Raw genomic sequence first — 21,206 nt, 5'->3', positions numbered from 1 at the left:
CTTCGCACTGAATTGCACGGCCTTTCTTCGGTTCTCTTCATCTGCCTCGACTAGACATAAGAATGTGTGGATGCAGTCACACTTTCCAATAATTTGACATTCTTAATACCACATTTGGCTCCCATGCATTCCCTAAATCTAAACATCTGAGTTTTCCAAATTTTCGCCTCTGTTTCTTTCAAGTTTCTGGGATCTCAGGATGTTGTTTATTGTTTCTTCAAACTTGTCTTTAAACCTGGCTTCCCAAAGATGGCCGTAAAGACTATTGCAGTCAGATTCAGTGTCTGTGATTCTGTCAACAATCTGCTTGTCGTTGTTGAATTACACGCCAATTTCTGCCATTTCCATCGATGATTCAGAGAAGCCGTCTTCAGTTTTTTCTTTTTGTTGATGGGGTTCAACGTCTTTACTGGTCAAGTCTTCAATAACTTCTTCATTGTTGGCGACGGCCAAAGATTCAACAGGAGATTCAACTGTTTCCATTGGTATATCAACATGAGGTATTCTGTCAATTATCACTTCCCCTGGAATTGGAATGTTGTCATGTTCCAAAATCGACATAAGCTGTTGGAACAGGCGAAGTTCATATATGTTGAAAGCACTATACGATATATTCATTGATGTTCATCATCTTCTTCGCGTTCTTAGTCATCATTTCCAGTTCTTCAAAGATATTCACACGAGAGTCTTATACACATTTAAAGGTTCGTATTGATGTCTCGATGTCGGTGATTGAATAATTGAGCAAGTTGTTATAGTTATAAATGACACAGTTAATGTTTGTTCTCAACTTCTTGTGCATGGTGAAAAGATCTTTGTGTAAAAAATAAAGATTTTTAACAATATCATTGACATATTGCTGGGGACAAAGAGTATCAACGAAAACCAAATGTCTCATATTAAAAATAAATCGTCTCGAAAAGGCATGCGAAAGAAGCATTTTCTTTTTGAAGTTTCATTTGTTTTTTTATGTTTTTGGTTGGAAAATGGGTTTTGTTCACCTCCTCCTTTCATTTTTTCGAGTTTATTTTTATTCTAGATTGGGACTGTTTTTCCCAAAAAAACTGGGTTATTTACAAGATTATTTCTTGCTTTTGTGAAAAAGGACATTTGAAAGGCTATGAATTTATTTTTTTATTGACGAAGAGATTTGTTTGCAAAAAGAGGTAAACAAAAAAAACAAAAATGCCGATACTCTATTTTTTAGTCGAATATTCTTCAAATAAGACCGAAAAAAAAAGTTTGAGTAAATAACAACGATGTATCAGGTACTCTATTATAAAATATTATTTTCAAGTAATTCTTATAAAGTCAGTCCATAAACGTTAGAGTCAGTCTAACAATGTTATATGCTCAAAAACTTTATCCGTTTTATCTTATTTTTTGTATTTGAAAAATATTCTAAAACAATTTCTAATTATATTCAAATAAAAAACATAACCATTCAATATTTTTCTTTTTTGTTTTGTACCAATAAATTTAATTCATTCACAATAATGGCAAAATTACTATTTATTGTTTTGGTATTATTTCCCATGTTTATAATATTTTTATAAATAAATAATTATAAATAAAATGTAAATAAAAATCGAAATTCAAATTAGAATAAAAACACTTCACCCATTTGCTTCACGCACCACTTTCAACGCGTGTCAGCTTGTTTTTAACGTGGGTTTTTTTTACTAATTCAAACCATTGAAACTCTTATTAAACTAGAAACATTCTCAAAACAACAAGAGTTGTTTAACAATAAATTGTCTGCCAATTTGAACACCAAAAACCACAATTTTTGTTTTCAATTTTTGTAATATTCATGATAACAGACATTGACAGAGTGATATTTGTGTACCAACAAGAGGCAGAAAAAATCAACACTCTTTTGAATTTAACAAAGTCCGTTATCAACAAAGTCAAAAAATGAAAAATCAATGAACACACCCTCGACTCTCTTCATTTTTAAGACAGTACAAAGTGCCTTGAGTTGGGTTCAATGGTTTTGTCACATTTTTGAGAATATATACAATTCTATTACTGGGTGATATAATGGCACTTTTTCCTAGACCGGAAGAAGCTACAACGTTTGTAGTTAAAGACAAACGCAAAATGGAAGAAACTTTATCAATAGCAAACAATCAAGACCTTATTGTTATTTTTATCTCGAAGAACTTGAAAAGGAACACTTATGAATGTTTGGGCCACAATAAACTGAATATAAATATTGATTCTAAACTACAATGATATCATTAGACACTAGACACAACAAAAATATCCATTTGAAAGAAAACTAAAAGATGAAATATTTGGGTGTGATGGGTTGTTGGATTATTTTATTTTATTGAGAAGTCTGAAAATTTCAATGAAGTTGGTGATTGCATGGAAAGATTTTTGAAGTTAAAAAGAAATTGAAAGCGACATTTCTTCTTTATGGGTATCTAAATGGTAAAGTGGGATTTATAGGAGGACCCACAATTTTCATGTTTAAATGTGATGAATCTGGTTTTTCAATAATAGGCTAACAATAAAGTGGGAACTGAGTTGGAGGAAAGAGAATTGTTGGAAAATTGTAAAACACAAAACAAGGAGTTTATTCGTCATGCTGAAAATAGGTTTATTAACAATAGACTTATTGAAAACTGGTTAAAACAGTGTTTATTCCAAACATCAATGAACAAAGAAAAAAGTTTAGTTTTTTTGGGTGTCATAGTAATTATACTTGACAGACATGGTTCTCATATTACTTCTAGTTGTATTATTTTATTGTCTGAAAATAGTGTAATATTGTCTTAATGATTAGTCACTCATTTCATCTACTCCAAATGCTTAATGTGGCTGTCTTTGGGAACCAGAATCGTGTCTGTCAAATTGAAATGTGTTTTATAAAAGATGCATTTTATTCTCTTTTAGCCGCATCGATACAGATTATTTCCATAGTTAATCACATGAAAAAGTTACCTCAACCAAAAATGATTTTTGTTTTTATATCAACCAGACTGGTACCTCGTCTTCTTAAAGATCTTAGTGTTGTATGTGAAATTGTTCTTCAAACTTGTACTTGTATTGAATACTTTTTCAAACCAGAAAAAATATTAGAATATCTTAATATTACCAAAACTGTTTATGGTGATGAACAAAGAAACACAAAGTTGTGATGAAAATTATTTAACATAAGTATTGCAATCGTCAACAGTATACTTTAAAATTGAAACATGGTCTGGAATTGTACCACATAGTTGGTGTAAATTTGGTTAATATTTGAATTTAATTGCTTGATTGTTAAATGGTTCCATTTTTATACACAAAACTTAATCATTGATTTCGATTTTTTTTATAATTTATTTATTATTATTGTTTTGAAACTATATTATTACTATATTAATAAATACAATTTGAACCCTATTTTTTAAAAAGGGGTTTAATTGTGTTTCAAAAAAATTACAAAAATGGTAAATGTAATTCAGAAAGGCCGGATCGAACCGAGTTGGCAAGCAATGCAATTAAAAAATACCAAGTGGATATATCCATGGTCATTGTGACTTTTTTATTGTTATAAAAAAGTCCCTCTTTGTTGTTCAAATAAAATTAGACTGAAGATAAGACTAATTAATTAATAAAATAAATCAATGAGGCTTATTCAACACATTATAACAGTCCAAACAACAAAATATAGAGGTACAAGCGCTTCTTTTTATAATAATATTTTATTATAAATGTGAAATAAAATAGAAAAATGTGAAAAAAAACTATGAAAAAAATAAGTATGAAAGAAAAAGAAAGAAAGAGTCGCTTGGATATTATTGATTAATAACATTGTTTGTTTGTATTTTCTTGTTATAATATTTTTAAATATAATATAGAGTTAGTCGGAAAAAGTTGTCCCGTCGCCAATGTTGTCCTGGGCTTTTTGATCAATGAGAATTGGAAAATATTGGGATCATGTTCGAAATATAAAAAAATCTTCGTTTCAGTTTTTTTCCAAATTTTTCTCATTTTTATTTTTACCTAATTCTTGGGGCTTTAAAAAAATTGTGTATAAATTGATAAAAAGGACAACATCGGCGACCGGGACAACGTTTTACAACAAACTTTATTAACATTTTGAAATACAATAAAAAATAATTATTATTATGTTACTACACGATTGATCATTTATTTGTTAATTTTTTGATCACATTTATATAATTTAAGAAAAAATCAATTATGTTACTCTTATAACATATAAAGAGTCTACATAGCGCCAAGGATTCATCTTTTATAACCCATATCTTTGCCTTGGTATTACAGGTTTTATTCACACTAATATCAAAAATTTTATTATTATTTTATTTGTTTTGAAAACGAAATAAATATAAAACAAATAACAATTCTAACCATTGAAACAATACGTTTATTTGCATTTTCAAGTTGTAAATTATTAAAATGTAGTAAAAATGTTAAAACAAATGGAAGAAGAATTATCATATATCGGTGCTGATAATAATAAAATCATTAATATATCATATTGATATATATAAGCCACATATCAAAATTCGAAAATATTCTATCTTGTTTCAATCTCTCAATTAATTCAAAAAATATTTATTCAAAGTATATAAATTTTATAAAAATATAATAAAACAATGATATAATATATCAAACTCTTATATAAAACTGTTTTATATCAAAATGTGTTACTTGAACATGAATTCTAGAATTGACAAACATGCAAAATTGTTTGGTGCAACATTAATATGTCAACCCATCTTTTAACTTGATTACAATACAACAAAAATGTATTTTACTGTATAAAATGCAATTCAATTATAATTAGAGAAAAAATTAATTGCTCATTGGTTTAATGAAGATCAATTTGATTATTCAACTTTTTCAAATATATGTTTAAATAATTTTAATAAAAAAATTTCGATTTGTTTAACAAAGTCGCATGTTTCAGTTTTATCGATTCAGAAAAAAATCTCATATATCAAATTAAAAAACGTGCAAATAACAAACAAAATACCAATCGAATATTCAAAAATCGAAACAATTATGTGATATATTAATTATATTACTTAACATTAAAGAATATTTTCTGGAACCATTTTTAAACCCAACCCGACCACAAGAAATAATGGATGATAATGTGAAAGTTATAAAACGTAATCCAAAACAAGAGCATATTCAAACCACAAAAATAAACATTGATAATTGTATAAAAGGTGTCAAAGTTAATGATATTTAATATCATATTAATGTTAATCATGATAATAATGAATACCAATTGAATGATCGTGTTGACAAAAATGTCGAACTGGGCCAATATAAAAACATTTTGTAACTGAACCAAAAAACACGAAATAATTGTCACCAAATCAAACCCATTGAACACGAATTAAGATTTATTGAAAATGGATTTTGAGAAAAAAATTCAAAGAAAATGAAAATATTAAAAAATTATATAATATTTATATTATCCAAAATTAAAGAAAATAATAAAAAAACAAAAAAACAAGTGTAAAATTGAAAAGGGTGGAAATTATTTAAAAAAGTAAAAACATGAATCTTTTAACTGGTTTGATTATAGAAAATATGGTTTTTACTTCTCTCAAATCCAAAAGTATTTCATTATTTTATTTGTAATAAATTTGTGTGATGTTGATATTATTAAATACAAATTAAAAATGAATAAAACCACCTTTTAAGGAGAGTCGATTTATCACGTTATTTAGATTATACAAATTCTTTTTTAAAAAATCAAAATAGTTTCGGACTAAGGTCTAGTTACCGGACCAAGGTCCAGTGGCCTATCTGTATTTTTAATTAAAATAAATAACAATTAAACGACTAAATACCAATAAAAAAGAGACACATTGGCGTTGTATTGATTGTTTTTAATTGGTAGAATACATTACACAATTCAAATTATGTATTGTTGCATTCTGTTAAAAAACAAAAATAAAACAAGTTGTGTGCATTGAATGTGATATTTTACCTTAAAAGAAGTCAAAACATTGCATATAAAAATGCAAAGTTCTTGTGTTTCAACATAATATAAATAGTTAATCGTGTCATTTTTGATAAAAAAATTCAAAAATAAAAAATAGAAAAATCAAATGATATTTAAGCAAGAATTTGATAATCTAAAACATAAATTAAAATATGGCAATAATGTAATCATATGCCTATTAATCGTTACAATTATGTTTATGATTAAATGGAGTAATTAGTATAAATTCAAGCCCATATCTTGTAAAGAATTTGTTTATGCAAATTTATGAAAAATATGACAAATAATAATTCTTCTTTTATGGTAAGAATAAAATAATGTATGTATTTTGCATTAATATTAAAACAATGACAAAACGATACTCAATTAACAACACACATTTTCGAAGGCGTCTCCAACAAAAGAGAGATAGAAATTATTCAAAAACTCTCTTTAAACATTAATATTAAAAAACAGTGACGCGACTTTTTCCTTTGGTCAGTAAAACATTGTCAGAATAAAAAAATCTAGTTGTTTCTTTTTTTGTCAAACATTAAATGTATTAATCATGTAGAATAATAACATCCAACGATAGGCCGGCTCGAGATGAGTCGGCAAATCGCGTACATGAAAATATACCTGATTATTTTATTATCAAAATATATACAATATATATTCGATAATGGTCCAGTTTATGTTCCAGTTTATTCGATATGAGGTCAAATAATAAAAACTTGAATAAGTAACAAAAAATACCTCATTTTGTTTTTTGTCTCAACAAAATTCCAAATTATATTTTCACCCAAAAATTATTTTTGCCATTTTTTATAAAATTTTTTATAATTTATAATATGAAAAACAAATGCTTTATTTTACTAGTGTTTATTAAAACACAAAACGTCCGTTATAGAATCAAAATATTGACAGACAACATAAACAGCATTAAAACGAACATATTAAGAGCAATATTGACAACTCTTGGTTTTCAAAATAAACATGCGTTGTTTTATCATAATTCAACACGCTCCAACGACACATTAATTAACATTATTTCGGTTTTAGATGAAAAACTCATTTGCTTTTAAAATAATATTAATAAATTATTTTAATTTTTTAGTTTAATGACAATTTGGTTTTTTTATTACCATTTTAAGGTTTTGGATTGGAAATAATTAAATAATAGCAAAAAATAAAAGTTGTTGTTTTTTGATTTTTTTTCAATATTCAATAAAAGACCTCCCTCTTATTTTATGGTCTCTTGTCGAATAAATCCTTATATCGAATTGCCCTCTTATCGGATGTTGACTGTAATAAATTTGATTGTCAACAATTTACACAAAAAACAAAAAAACGATGCTTATTTACATCAACAAATGAAATGATTTATTTAATACGCGACATAAAAATATTGTTGATTTTCATGCATTAAAAGATCGAATACAACAATGAATCGAACAACTATTGCTGACAATATAAAACAACGAAAATCAAAAAAAAACAAGATGCGTCGTGAGCGTCAAGGAAAGAGAACCGTGGAGTTTTAGACAATCAGTTTATCAACTCATTGATTTTTGTAAAGACTTCTAAACTGTCCTCTAAATTTGTTTGCAACATTTTCCCATTATTTTGTTCATAATTATTACCAAATCAACTGTATTTATTCACTTTTAGATGTTTGAAAATGATTGGTCTAACCCTTATTTATGTTATTGGTTGTGTTATTGGTTATTTGGTTTTGGAATAGTTATATTTATAATATTTTTTGTGGTTATCTTTTCCCGTAAGTTAGGAACATTATTCATTAATAATTGACCAAAATAATAAATAAGGTTTATGGACAGACTTTACTCTAAAATTAATTATTAAAAAGGAATGCCATTTTTTACTGTTTTTGTTTAATTTACTATAAATATATAATAAAGCCACTTCAACGAACATTAAAGAAGGAGATTTGTATCGATTTCCCTTAATTTCAGCCTTGTTTTCTTTATTTCAAGTTACTATGTTTTAATTACAAATTTTTCAATTTTTTAAAACAAAAAATTCTATTATTAATTTAAATAATAATATTATCTATTAATATTGTTCTTTTTCATATATTTTAATAGATTTAAATTATTTTCACTTCCTTTTTTCCTTAACAACCGCTCATTTAAAATTATTTGATCATTTACTAATTTCAATATTAAAATTATATAAACAATTACTATAAAAATCAATTTTTTATGGAAAAAAATGCCAAAGCAAACACACTGTTTACTAAGCTGAAAATAAAATCTTTTTTAATACATAACAAATAACCCCGTTTCTTTGCGAAAGAATCATACAAGCCTATAGTTTCATTCGCTTTTTTTCTTTTGAAAAACATAGAAAGAAAAAAGGAGCACGAACTCTTAATTATTATGAGTTACGACCAAGAAGAGGTTGAGGACTGTATCTTTTGGGTTAACACACTTACACCGAAAGAGCCGCCAATAGACAAAATCGAGTCCTTGTTTGACGGGTCGCGGCTCATTCGAGTTTTAGAACAACTCTTAAAGAAAAAGGCGCCGCGTTATTTTCCGAAGGCAAAGACTCTATTTCAGATTCAACAAAACATTACAATACTTTTGGGCCTTATCGAGAAATCTTTTGGACGCGATGTAACATTTGATGTAAGTGAGTTGTCGAAGGGAAGCATATCCCACTTCCTCTCATTAGTCTTTTTTATTGCAAAGAAGACGGACACCCGTGTTGAAAAGAAGAAAAAGAATGGGAAAGTCAGTGTTGGGTCGTTCTTCGATCAAAAGTTTAATCGGGAGCATCAGATGAAGATGGAGACAAGAATGAAACAAATAGACATTAACAACGAAATCTCGGCAATTTCAGAAAAAATTATAGCGGGGACTGAGCTGAAAAAGGAAAATGAAGAGGTGTTGGAAACAACTCACCCATCTATTACAGAACAACAAGTCGTTGAACAAACAGTTGACAAAGTCGAACCAAAAAGTGAAGAAACAAAAGACGAGCAAGAGACTGCTAACCCTTCAACAGAAATTAAGACTGAAATTTTAGAAAAAAAAGAAGAGGAAAAACAGGAATTAAAAATAGAGCAAATTCAAGAAGAAAAAAATGAAGAGCCAAATCACCTTGAAATGAACGAAGAAAAACTCGACGAACAAAAAATCGAAGAAAAAAATGAGGAACAAAAGGATGAACAAGTCGAAGTCAGTAGTATTGTGGAAGAAGAAATTGCGCCTGTTGAAAAAGAGATACCACAAGTCGAGGAGCAAAAATCAGTTGATGAGATACAACCACCAATTTTGGCGAATAAACAAGATGATAAAGAAGTTGAAGAAGTGATTGAAATAGTCCCCAAAGTCGAAGAGGTGGAGGTACCAAAAGTTGAAGAAAAGAAGGAAGAGAATGTGGAAGAATTAACTATAAAAAATTTCATAGCCCCCGAACTTAAAAAACAGCAATCGATCTTAGAGAATCTGCCAAAAATCGAGGAGTCACCACAATGTGATTTTAACAAAGACAGTGAACATAAAGATGAACGTGACCACGTTTGTAAAACAAAAGGTGATAAAAACGAGAAGGTTGAAGAAAAGATGGAGGAAGTGGTGATTATAAAGTCTCCGAAAAAAGTAGTTCAAATTGAAGTGCCAAGACCGATACAAATTGACGTCAAAATAGTCTTAGAAGACACGCAACAAATGGACGAAGTGAAAGAACAAAAATCCGAAACGGAAACTCCAACACTTCCAGACTCACCAAAGGAATGTGAAGCTGATATAAAAGTCAAAGAACCATCTTCTGTAGAATCTGCCCCAATAAAACAAGAAGAACAATTAAATAAAGAAATGGAAGAACGTCCAATTCATCGAACGCCACTCTCTAAAGTCCGGAAAACGTTGCAAAATCAATCAACTCCAACTTTTACAATTCAAATCAGTCCTTCACCAAGCGAAGAAGTCAAAGAAACACCTAAGGATGAGAGTCCAAAGGAAGAAGATGTTCCTCGAGCAAAGACGCCGAATTGGGCGGAGAAAATGTATGATCCGGAAGATGTTGCGACCATTCAAAGATTGTGTTGTTCTGTGGTGTTCAGACAGAAGATCCACAAGACTTTAGTCCAAAGGAAACACGTCTTCACTGAAATTATTGAAACAGAAAAGGTGTATGTGAAACGACTGAACGACTTCCAAACTTTGTATCTTCCACTTGCTTTGAGTCTCTTACAAAATGATAAAGTCATGAAAACGTGTAGTGACGATATTGGTGTTATTCTTACGTTTAATAAACGTCTTCTTGCGACGATGGAAGACATTCAAAAGGCGAACATCTATGGAGAAGGTATTGGAACTGTATTTACAAAGCTGTCTTACTTTTTAAAGATGTATTCGAACTATATTAATAGAACAGATGAAATTAATGAATGCGAGGAAAAGGCACGTAAGCGCGATAAGAAATTTGAGGCGGCGATGATGCAAGTGCGACTTGCGAATCACTTGGAATCGTTCAATTCATATGTCATTCTCCCAGTCCAACGTATTCCAAGGTACCAACTTCTCTTAAAAGAGTTACTGAAGACAATCCACCCGGGACATAGTGAATATAAAACACTTTCCGAGTCATTACAAACACTCACTGCAGTTGGGATGTCTGTCAACGAATTTAAAAGAACTGTGGAAAACATGAACACCATCCCACAGATTCTTGCAAAGATGAAATACCAACCCCCAGTTACTCCAGCTGCGGCGAAACCATCTACCCGTTTCATCAAATTTGGAGTATTGAGTGTTGTCGATATGGAGTCGAGGACTAAACGGAGAAGTGTCAATTGCTTCCTATTTAACGACTTTTTGATCATCACAAAGATCAACGCGACGGGCACACTGCATAGAGGAAAGCTCGTTCCAGAGACTCTGGAAACTGTTTTAGAGTCGAGAAAGCATTTGGTGGTCGACGCTGTAATTGGTGTCGAGACGTATTGTGTGTTAGATTCCCCTAAAATAGACGACTGTCCTGCATTTGTTATTTCAACCTCCGACTATGGATGTGTCCAGATGTATTGTCTGAATGAAGACGAAAAAATCGAGTGGGTGACTGCATTGGATCAACAAGTGAGCAGCATTGAAGACCGAATGGTCATGATGAAACGCAAAACGAATTTAGATGAAGATTTGAGTACCCAAAAGGACACCATCAAGAATGTGTATAACAAGATGAAGTTGGTGACGATGCATGGGCCGACTCGTGGAGGGTATTTAGTGTTAAAAGACTCTATTCTCGGTCTCTTTACCTCTGTTGAAGACGCGTTTAAGAATGAGAACGTCCAAGAACTCTATTTCATGAAGTTTTGTTCAGTTGGATTTAATGGAGAGAATGGCTTCACAATTGTACAATATAAACCGGAGAGGGTCGAGACGAAAATCGAAGTGAACAATCTCTCGATGACACTGTTGTGGGTCTTCTTTTTAAGACAAGCGTGCTTAAAGAATTGGCCGAACTCCCCACTCAACATCTTTGAGAGAGATGGGTTCATAGGCATTCATTCTGCTGATATAGTGCATGGGCTACAGGGAAGTGTGTATAACCAGAATTGTTGTGATTGTGGGAGTGCTGTTATTAAATGTGTAGATTTGGACTTTGGGTGTTTCTTGTGTGTCAAATGTATGAAGGATCACAAGCTCTTTGGGAGAGATCCAAACGCACTTGGCACTTCTATGTTGAGTGTGATTGGGGATAAAGAGCCGAAGTGTATGAAGATGTTGATAGAAAAGGGAAACGTCTTTAACAATTTGGAACGGACTGGGTCTATCCGTGGGTCTGGAGCATCTCCGAATCTTCTTAATGATCGAATGACATTTGTGACGAAAAAATATGGACAACCGACTGGTCCACAGCATAGCGCGTCGAGAAAAGACAAACTCCGACGTATGTCAGCGGACACTTTAGTGAACAAAAAAGAAGAGGGTGAAATGAAGAGTGAAGAGAAGCCTGGGAAAGACGACAAAAGCGAACAAAGCGATTTGTGTGAAAAAATAGACCGAGTGGTCAAAGAGGAAGAAATGAAAGAAGCCAAAGAAAAAGAGACGAAAGAAAAGGAAGCCAAAGATGTTAAATCGCCTGGGAAAAGTAAAAGAAAGAAACTTGATAAGAAAGAGAAAAAGAAGAAGTAAAGCCAACGTATTTAAATTCAATTTGTTGTACCTCGTTGTATTCTTCCATTGGAGTAAAACTTAATAAATTCGATATAAATTTCAAAGACTCAAAAGTGAGACAAACTTTAAAATGCATATAACTTAATATGAGTAAAGGTACCCACAATATCCCTTTAAGTCAATTACTTACACAATCCCAATCACAGTCACAATCACAAAATACTAATCGTCTTGCGTCTATTAGAGGTGTTCAACAACCAACTACGAAACTTCAATTCGCTCCAAACACAAACGCGACGAAACCAGAGGAATCTCAGACAAAAAAAGATGAAAAGACTCATCTGAGAGTCAAAAGAGAACAACAAATAAAGAAAACAGTCATTCCACAAACACAAAGAGTATTCAAGCCACGACCAGCTACTCACGGGGAAGGTGGACTCGGGTTCTCTGGAAAAAGCTCGTCAACAGCAACACAGAATTTGGTGCTGGATAAAGTCGGGAAGAAAGAAAAGAAAACACTCCAGTTGAACCCCGAACTCGACTTCGACCCATGTAACCCTAACCACCCTATTTCACTCCCACTCAAAAATCCTGAAGATAAGGTCGTCGAGGAAGCAAAGAAAGAAGATACCACAGCTATTAAAAAAACTTACTACACGCCACTCGAAACGTTGGAAGAGAACCCAAAGATACTGAACTTCCCATTACATACAGAGAGTGGCCTTTTGTACGATGAATATGTTATGATGCAAATTCCGTCGGTTCTTCCTTTGAAGTCAACTCAGATGGAGGAAGAGAAAATTGATGAAAAGATCAATCAAAAGATCGACCAACAGAACAAAGACGATAAAAAAAGCGTTCCAAAAGAGGAAGAAAAAGCAGAGGACAAAATTCATGAAGAGCCAAAGGACATCGTGCAGAACCCACTCAACGGAATGTGCGGATACATCGGCACAATTCAATATCGAAAGAGCGGGATCGCAACAATGAAAATAGGAGGAGTCACATATCGACTCACCAAAGGAGCAAAACCCCACTTTTTGGAAGAAGCATGTGTGGTCTCACAAGCCAAAAAAGAGGTGTATCGACTTGGAAGTATATCGCAGCACGTAGTGATGGTTCCCGACCTCGAACAGTGTCTTGATTGATATCTATGTTTAGAGTTATAATTTACAACAAATAGATAGTATTTTATTATATTTAATAATTATATTCAATTCATATATACATAGAGACAAGAGTCAATGAAATGAACAAAACCTACTTGTTTCAAAATAAAGTACTTAAATAATAGTAAAGGACTTGAATTGGTATATTGATAAGTACAATGGAAAGGGTCAAAGGAAAAGAAATTAAAATTGAAAAGATCAAGAAGACGCGCGAAGAGAAAGAAAATGAAGAAAAAAAACCAAGACGACTCCAAGAGAAATTTGTGGGAACCATGCAAACACTTGAAAAAAGATATTTTCGACTGAAGGGAGAACCACTGCCAGAGTTGGTCAGACCAGAGTCGGTGTTGAAAAGCTCACTCAAATACGTGTTTGACAAATTCAAGAAGAACGAAGACTACAGTTACTTGTGCGACCAACTCAAGTCGATTCGACAGGACATGGTTATCCAACAAATCGAAGACCAATTTTCAATACTAGTGTATAAGACACACGCAGTCTATGCGAAGAAATATGTTTGTCTATGACAGTAACCCTAGTTTGATTTATTTTGGACAAAGAAACTTATGATCAGGGCGACATTTCCGAATTCATTCAGTGCGTTTCAGTATTAAACAACTTGGGCAAAAGGTCCGAATTTGGTATTGGCAAGACAGACATGGTGTATTACACCGTCTCCTTACTTCTTGCAGAAATCGACTCGAAAAACATCATCCCGTCCTCATCAATAATATCCAAATTAAGTCAAGAACTGATTACAAATGAAGAGGTGCAACATGCACTCAAAATGAAAAGCGCGTATGTCAATGGCGATTTTCTTGGGTTTCTGTACCTCTCTCAAACTGTCCCAGCGAAGTATTATAAAGTCGTCCAACACTTTGTCGAAAAGGCTCGGCTGCAAGCAGTCAAGATGGTTTGCTTTGCGATGAGAAGGACTATTACAATGGACAAATTGTCGGTGATTTTGTTTTTCCATTCGTCCAAAAAGTGTTTGTCGTTTTGTGTTAAGCACAACTTTGCGATGACGGACGGCATAGCTCTTGATTGCGAAAGAACTCTTGCGCTCTTGAATTGATTGTTTTTTGTGAGTTCGACTTTTAAAAAAAGTTTTATCAGTTACAACTGAATTTGTAATGAGTGTTGCTGCGATAGGGGGGGTGACTTTATATAAGTGTGATGTCGACTTATTAAATGGAAAGTGGTTCAATGATAATTTAATATCGTTTCAAATCGAGCACTTTAAGGAAGAGTTTTCTTCCTTACACAATGTGTTATTCTTAGACCCAAACGTATTTATTTTATTGGCATTTTCAGATGACTGTCAAGTGCTTGACGACTTAGATGCCAAGAAATATGAACATTTGATACTTCCTATTAACGACTTGACTGATAATAACTCAGTGAATAATGGAACACACTGGTCTTTGTTGTATGTGAATGTAGTAATGAAAGTCGCGTTTTACTACGACAGCGTTGCGAGTTCTTATAAAATCGAGCATAGCCAGGCTTATAGATTGTCTCAAAAAATAGGGAAATACTATGGCCAATCATATCACTGTATTCGAGCGGAATGTCCGTACCAAAACAATTCGATTGATTGTGGGCCTTCTGTGTTGTGCAACATCCACGCCATTGCCAAATTGATCCAAGAGAATTTGAGTACATTTGAGAAGGTGTGTCCTGAGTATACTCCACAACAAATGCGTGAGTTAATACGTCGTGAGGTAAGTTCATTCAAGCAAGATATTAAGTAAGAGCACATATTAATCATTCAATTATTCATTGCTATCTCTTTGTTAATTCCTTAAAGTTATTCAACACAAAAACCACTAAAAAAGAACTTAAAAAACAGTTATGTCCAATACGTTTGTCATCTTTTTGACTCTTTTACTCTGTTTATCATTATTATTAGCCGTAACACATCAATACAGACAAAGGATTTAATCACCAGAACCGACCCACGCTTTAAACAGATCAACGACGACCTCAACGAAACACAGACAGTCATGCAAAACAATATTAACGACATGACGAAGAACATTGCAACAGCCGAAGAGCTCCAAACGCAAACAGAACAAATGAACGAGAACGCTAACCAGTTCCGTCAAAAGTCTAACCAGCTCAAAACAGAAATGTGGTGGAAAAACGTTAAATTGTGGATCATCCTCGGCGTTGTTGTCGCTATCATAGTCATAGCCATCATTATCGTGATTATTATTCTCGCTACCACACTTAAAAAGAAGTCTTCAACCAGCAATAATTAACGCTGTGATTTTTTTCTCCCTTTTCTACTCATGTCTTTACAAACAAATTTCTACTCGTGTTTTGGGATGTTTTGTATCATTTTTTGTTGATTGCCTTTTTATTATAATGTATTTGAATTTTATTATAATTGAATTAATTATTAAAGATAGGCACATATATGTTTTTGTTGAAAAGAAAAAATGCAAGAGGTTTTCAAAAAAGACACTTTTAGACCTTTTTTAAATTGAAAAAAATGTAAAAATGGTAAGAAAAAAAGAATAACATTTATATAATAATGTTGTTTTATATATAACAATAAAGACAATAACATATTATTATTCATATAATTGCGATTAGAAACATTTATGTGAGTGTAATTTATAAAAAAAATGTTTATGTTTATAATAAACATAAAATGACTGAATATTAAGTGTTTTTTATTATATAAAAGTTTGAGGTTTTAAATATATTAATTAGTTTTTACAAAAGCACATTAAAAAATAGCAATTGAAATGAAAGTTGAATAATTTACAAAAAAAAATAAATTTAACACAACGAAAATTAAATATTTTTTTGTTTCTGTTTGTAATGCTTATGATGATCATTAGCGTTACAATACAATGTTAAACTTAATTAAAAATTGTACGTCTTATAACTCAATTGCATTCATTTTAATGCAAAAACTTGAACTTTTTGAGATGTAACTTTAAACGTTCAAAATCATTGTTTGTTGTTTATCAAAATAAGATTGAAACCTTGATAAATTTTGAATAAAATTTATTCAAATTAAATAAAATGTTTCAAGTGTAATTGAATAAACAACATAATAATTCACTAATTATAATTTGTTTTTATTCTCTGGTATATGTCAAAGTTAACAAATTTATTATTTATTAAAACTTTTTAAGATCTAAATATAAATAAAACAAAGTTGTAAAAATGCTATTAAAATCAAATTATTTTATTAGATCTTTTTTTATATTATTTGGTGAATTGTTCTTATAATATAGTAAAAATTAAAATGTGTGACAATACTTCATATTTTGATTTATAACAATTAGTACACTTTATTTTTATCAACCAATAAGTAAATTAACATCTAACCATTTAAAAAATCAATTTTAAAACTAATTTTAAATTAATTTGAGCATGTAAAAAATATTCGTTAATAAGTTGTTTAATCATCATTGCTATATCGTATTTTATTATATTTAACACATTCTGATTTGATCACTTGATTCATAATTATATTATTATTCAACAATCAATTACAATTGAATCAATTGCATTTTAAAATATTAAATATTCAAACAAATTACACATGTCACTTTTGTCTTTTGATATCTGTAAACTTTCTTTTCTGTTGTAATCTAAGCATTTGTAATAATATCATTTACGTGAAATAAACGAATTAATAATCAGTTGTCAAAATAATTGTTTACAATCAAATTAAAAAAAATAACAAGAAAACAAACATTGTTGTTTAATTTATTGGAATAAATATTCAATAAACGTTTTGATAATTAACGTATTGATAATTCTGATGAAACAATTTAAAAACCAAAAAAAACTATTTGTTATACTTATTTGAAGTTTTTTGGCTTAATTTTGAAAAATAACATTTCCGTTATGTTCTTTGAACAAACATTCACAATGAATAACTTCGTTGTCATTTATTTAGGAATTTAACTCGGACAGCAATCACCATTGTTTCAACTCAAATAAATTTTACATCTTTTAAACATATTTCCTTTGTGATTGAATTCTTTTTATTATTGAATAAAACATCCAATTTGTTTTTACTATTATTGTCGTTTTTCTTAATAACAAACATATTACTCCCTGTTTGTTAGACAATACTATGAAAGAAAAACAAAAAAATGTTTAATCATACTCACATAAACTTAACAGCTTATTCTTTGGATTACAACAATTACTTCAAAATATGAGGGGAGTTTAAAAACCACTTTTGGGTAAATTAAGTTATATAAATAAATGTAATAAAAAATAAAAAATAAAAACCCGAAATATTAATAAAAAAACGTGGATTATACACTTGTTTGATAAAATAATGGAAATATACATTTTTTTTGGAACAAAGTTTGGAAAAAATGTGTGAAAATATACTATACTTATAATTAATATATATTATCATTTATCACTGGGCTTTTTTTGAAATAACAATTTTTTTATCGTTTTTCAAACTTTTTTGGCAGAAATGCGAGAGTCTTTTTTAATTTAAAAAAGTTTGATTATAAACACCGCAAACTTCGGGAGATCTGGTAATAAAAAAACAACGGTAAAATTTTGTTCTCCGAAAAACGTTGTTATCCGACAATCTATTTTCGTACAACCAGTTTTTTTCTTTATCATTTTTAATCAAAAAAAAACGAGTTAATCAAAGCTATATTTATGGTTCATGTAATTATTTCTTCAACTATTAAAAACGAAAACCCATAATAGAATTCAGCTATATTTGTTATTTTTTATTTGAAAATGAAAATAACATTCGTCAACAAGAACAACAATTAATAGTTTAAATTTCCATTAATTAATAGTATGTTTGAACTGAAAAAAATGGGTGGAGAGATGCGGGGAGTCGGACGGAATTTATAAACATGAAGCTTTCAAAAATATTCACCGAAAATAGTTTTTCTGTACTAAAACTACCAAAAAGGAGGGAAAACGCCGTAATATAAAATATTGTTATTCTTTTTCGGAGCTAAAATTACTAAACACAATAAGGGCACTTTTTGTCAAAATGACAATTAACCGACGTTTAAGTATAGAATTTGGCAATAACACGCGACAAATGCCAAAGAAGAAAAAAAAACACCACAAAAAAGGAGGGTAGCAATCATTACAAAATGAAAAGTGATACTTCTCCAAATAATATGCTTCTTCCAAAACGCCATTTTGTTGGAATTCCCGATTTTATTCAAATGTTTTGGCTCACATGAAACACATTCTGTTGTTCAAACAATTTTCGAAGAAAAGTTTAAAAGAGTACCAAGAATAGGATGAGGCCAATATAAACAAAAAATTGCGTAGAACGACAACCCCACTATAAAAACAGTCGTTGTTTGTCAACTCTCATGACTACCCTCCTTTTGAAGCCAACCCATTTTGTAGAAGTTAGAAACAGTCTTGTCTATCAACAGATGGTATTACTCTCTATAATCAACACAAAGTACTCCCTCACTTTGCATCTCCCAAACAAGAAAGCTGTCGTTTATGAGCAATTGGTTGCTATCAACAACTTAAGTAACAAAAGTGAGTCCGTCGATGTCGAGGAAGTCATCAAACAACGCTGCCATTATCGACTTTCTTCGGAGAAAACTAATGGAGTTTCAGAGAAGACACTTCACAGAAGAAGACAGAACTACTCGATCATTGAGCGGATGAATTTTTTGGTCGACACTGTCAGAGAGATGGGGTACTTCGTCGAGTGTGAACAAAACGGTGGGAAACGTGGAATCCTTAAAGGTGAAGTAGTAAAGAAAATATACTGTGAAGGACGACTTCTGTTTGACGAAGCAGACATTGAAGAGTTTGGAAAGAAAATATGTGAGTATGTTTCTTCGTTATCTCTCACCTATGGAAGTCTTAAAATCGAAGAGAAAGACAAGAACATACAAAGTATTTATTACTGTGGAATGTAATACAATTACATCTAATTTCAACAATGTAATCAAAATTCAACAAATTCATCATTTCATGGACTTATTCTTAGCCATTAAACTATTTGTCATTTATTTTTATTTTCAAACTTAATAATAATAATAATAATAATTGAGTAATTAAATAATAATCTAGTGGTTTACAAATTATAGTAAAATATAATATTTATTGCTATAAATTGAAAAACATTTTGTATAATTTGAAAACGATAATTAAAAACTAAAAATAAAAATACTTGTCAAACCTAACTATGGAAAATAAAACCAAACTTCTGGTTAAAATTTTTAATAATATCACTTCAATAAAATTGACGTTATGAAAACAAAAACAGTGTTTTGTTGTTGTGGTTGTGTCAATACTTTACGCGTTCAATTGCAATTTCTTAATGTTTGTGTTTGGAATTAAAAAATGATTAGCAAACATATCAGAAAGCATAATTGAAAACAATTAAACAAATTATTTGGTCAATTGTACACTCAATCCAATGATCAAATGTAGAATTACGAAACTGTTGACATCTAACAACGAATTTGATTTAAAAACATTGTCGAATAAACACAAAAAACGTAATAATTTTTAAATGGGCTTGTCACTGATTATATTTACATGTGAATTGAATCAATCTTTAATGTGAAGGTTTACATGTGTAAAACCAACTGAGATCAATTACAGCTCGATAATTATACCAATTTTAATAGAAACAAAAATAGTAACTAATAATAAATGATTGTTAATAATAAAATATACTTAATCTTATTGAGTCGGACTTATTATTAATCCACCGACTCTAATACCAATAGCGCTATCGAATTACACAGTCATTTGCTAGTTTATACTAAATTCACCAAATTGAACAATAAAAATTTACTTCTTCTTACCTCCTTTTGCTTTTGGTCCAGGTCGCTTCACCCCTTTAGAAGCAGAACTCTTCTCGAGAGGCGCTTTTTTGACCTTGAAAAAAGAGTCCAGCCGCCCTTGTGTGCCCTTGCTTTTGATCTCTTTCATCTTCTGAATCCCACTCTTCACTCGCTCTTCATTGAAATGCTTCTCTGTCACAAGGTATTTGAGCAGTTCTTCCTCATTTGGCTTTTTCCACTCCAATGTGATGTTGTCTGCCTTTGTCACATCGGGGTGCAAAAACAAATTTCTCGCTTCTTTGTACTTCCATCCGTCGGGGACTATGTATTTCCCCTTATCCAAATGCTTCAAAAGATTCTCGATAGTCTTGTACTCCTTGATCATTTCAAACGCAGTCACGGGACCAATGCCCTTGATTGTCTCGCAATAATCACACCCAAGTAAAATGCACAAATCGATAAACATGTCCATAGTAAATCCAGTTTCTTCCAAAATGGACTTCAACGAGTACTCCCTGATCGGCTCTTTTTTGTTGTCGCTCGCACTGAACTTACGCAGTACAATATCAGAACCCAACGTCAAAGCGTCCATATCTTCAGTTGCTGTCGCAAAGCATTTCCCACTCTTTACCAGTTCGGCGCATGTCCCTTCGGCTTCGCAGTTTGCCTCAATCGCTGGAATACCCATCAGTTCAACCAACTTCTTAACATCGTCCGACTGTTCCTTTGTCATTCTTGCAGTTCTCTTCATTTGCTTTTTAATCTCTTCTTTGTCTCCAGACTCTTTCGCCTTTTCAAGCTTTTCAATCGCTTCTTTAGCGTTGGTCTGTCTCTTTTTGAGCTCCTCAGTTTTCATCTCGGGTGGCTTCCCATCGAAGACGTAGATCGGTTTAACTCCGCTTGTCATCAGTTTAATCGTTCTATAAAACGTACCGATAATGTGACTGGTGGTCTCCCCATACTCATTAACAAGTGTTGAACCCTCTTGGTCTCTCACTGCGGATATGAACTGATATACCAATATACTCGCATCAATAGCCACGACTCTTCCAAAGTACTGATCGATCTTACCGTCCTTCATAGAGTTCGGGGCGTACCTCTGTAATAGTTTTGATAGCCCCTTAATACCCATCCTTTGTTTTTT

At 31.2% G+C, this 21,206-nt stretch overlaps 5 protein-coding genes across 5 annotated transcripts; 4 read left to right on the top strand and 1 right to left on the bottom strand.

The window, feature by feature from the left end:
* Positions 1-8,364: 8,364 nt before the first annotated feature.
* On the top strand, positions 8,365-12,129 carry EIN_059750 (Rho/RAC guanine nucleotide exchange factor, putative; the record flags this gene model as incomplete). Its single annotated transcript, XM_004260203.1, has 1 exon — positions 8,365-12,129. One exon carries the CDS (start codon positions 8,365-8,367, stop codon positions 12,127-12,129), a length of 3,765 nt encoding a protein of 1,254 aa, XP_004260251.1.
* Positions 12,130-12,257: 128 nt separating this feature from the next.
* Positions 12,258-13,259, top strand: EIN_059740 (hypothetical protein; the record flags this gene model as incomplete). The annotated part of the gene is made up of 1 exon (XM_004260202.1): positions 12,258-13,259. The coding sequence occupies one exon, from the start codon at positions 12,258-12,260 to the stop codon at positions 13,257-13,259; it is 1,002 nt and encodes a 333-aa protein (XP_004260250.1).
* A 179-nt stretch (positions 13,260-13,438) lies between these two features.
* EIN_059730 (leukocyte receptor cluster member, putative) lies at positions 13,439-15,544 on the top strand (the record flags this gene model as incomplete). The annotated part of the gene is made up of 4 exons (XM_004260201.1): positions 13,439-13,795; positions 13,855-14,269; positions 14,388-15,030; positions 15,133-15,544. 4 exons carry the CDS (start codon positions 13,439-13,441, stop codon positions 15,542-15,544), a joined length of 1,827 nt encoding a protein of 608 aa, XP_004260249.1.
* Positions 15,545-18,619: 3,075 nt separating this feature from the next.
* EIN_059720 (hypothetical protein) lies at positions 18,620-19,186 on the top strand (the record flags this gene model as incomplete). Its single annotated transcript, XM_004260200.1, has 1 exon — positions 18,620-19,186. One exon carries the CDS (start codon positions 18,620-18,622, stop codon positions 19,184-19,186), a length of 567 nt encoding a protein of 188 aa, XP_004260248.1.
* Positions 19,187-20,069: 883 nt separating this feature from the next.
* Positions 20,070-21,194, bottom strand: EIN_059710 (Flap endonuclease, putative; the record flags this gene model as incomplete). Its single annotated transcript, XM_004260199.1, has 1 exon — positions 20,070-21,194. The coding sequence occupies one exon, from the start codon at positions 21,192-21,194 to the stop codon at positions 20,070-20,072; it is 1,125 nt and encodes a 374-aa protein (XP_004260247.1).
* Positions 21,195-21,206: the final 12 nt, after the last annotated feature.

Source organism: Entamoeba invadens, assembly GCF_000330505.1.
Source record: "Entamoeba invadens IP1 unplaced genomic scaffold scaff_1105074726711, whole genome shotgun sequence".
Lineage (NCBI taxonomy): Eukaryota > Evosea > Mastigamoebida > Endamoebidae > Entamoeba > Entamoeba invadens.
The sequence above is the reverse complement of the archived record's forward strand: the minus strand, read 5'-3'. Positions and strand labels throughout refer to the sequence as shown.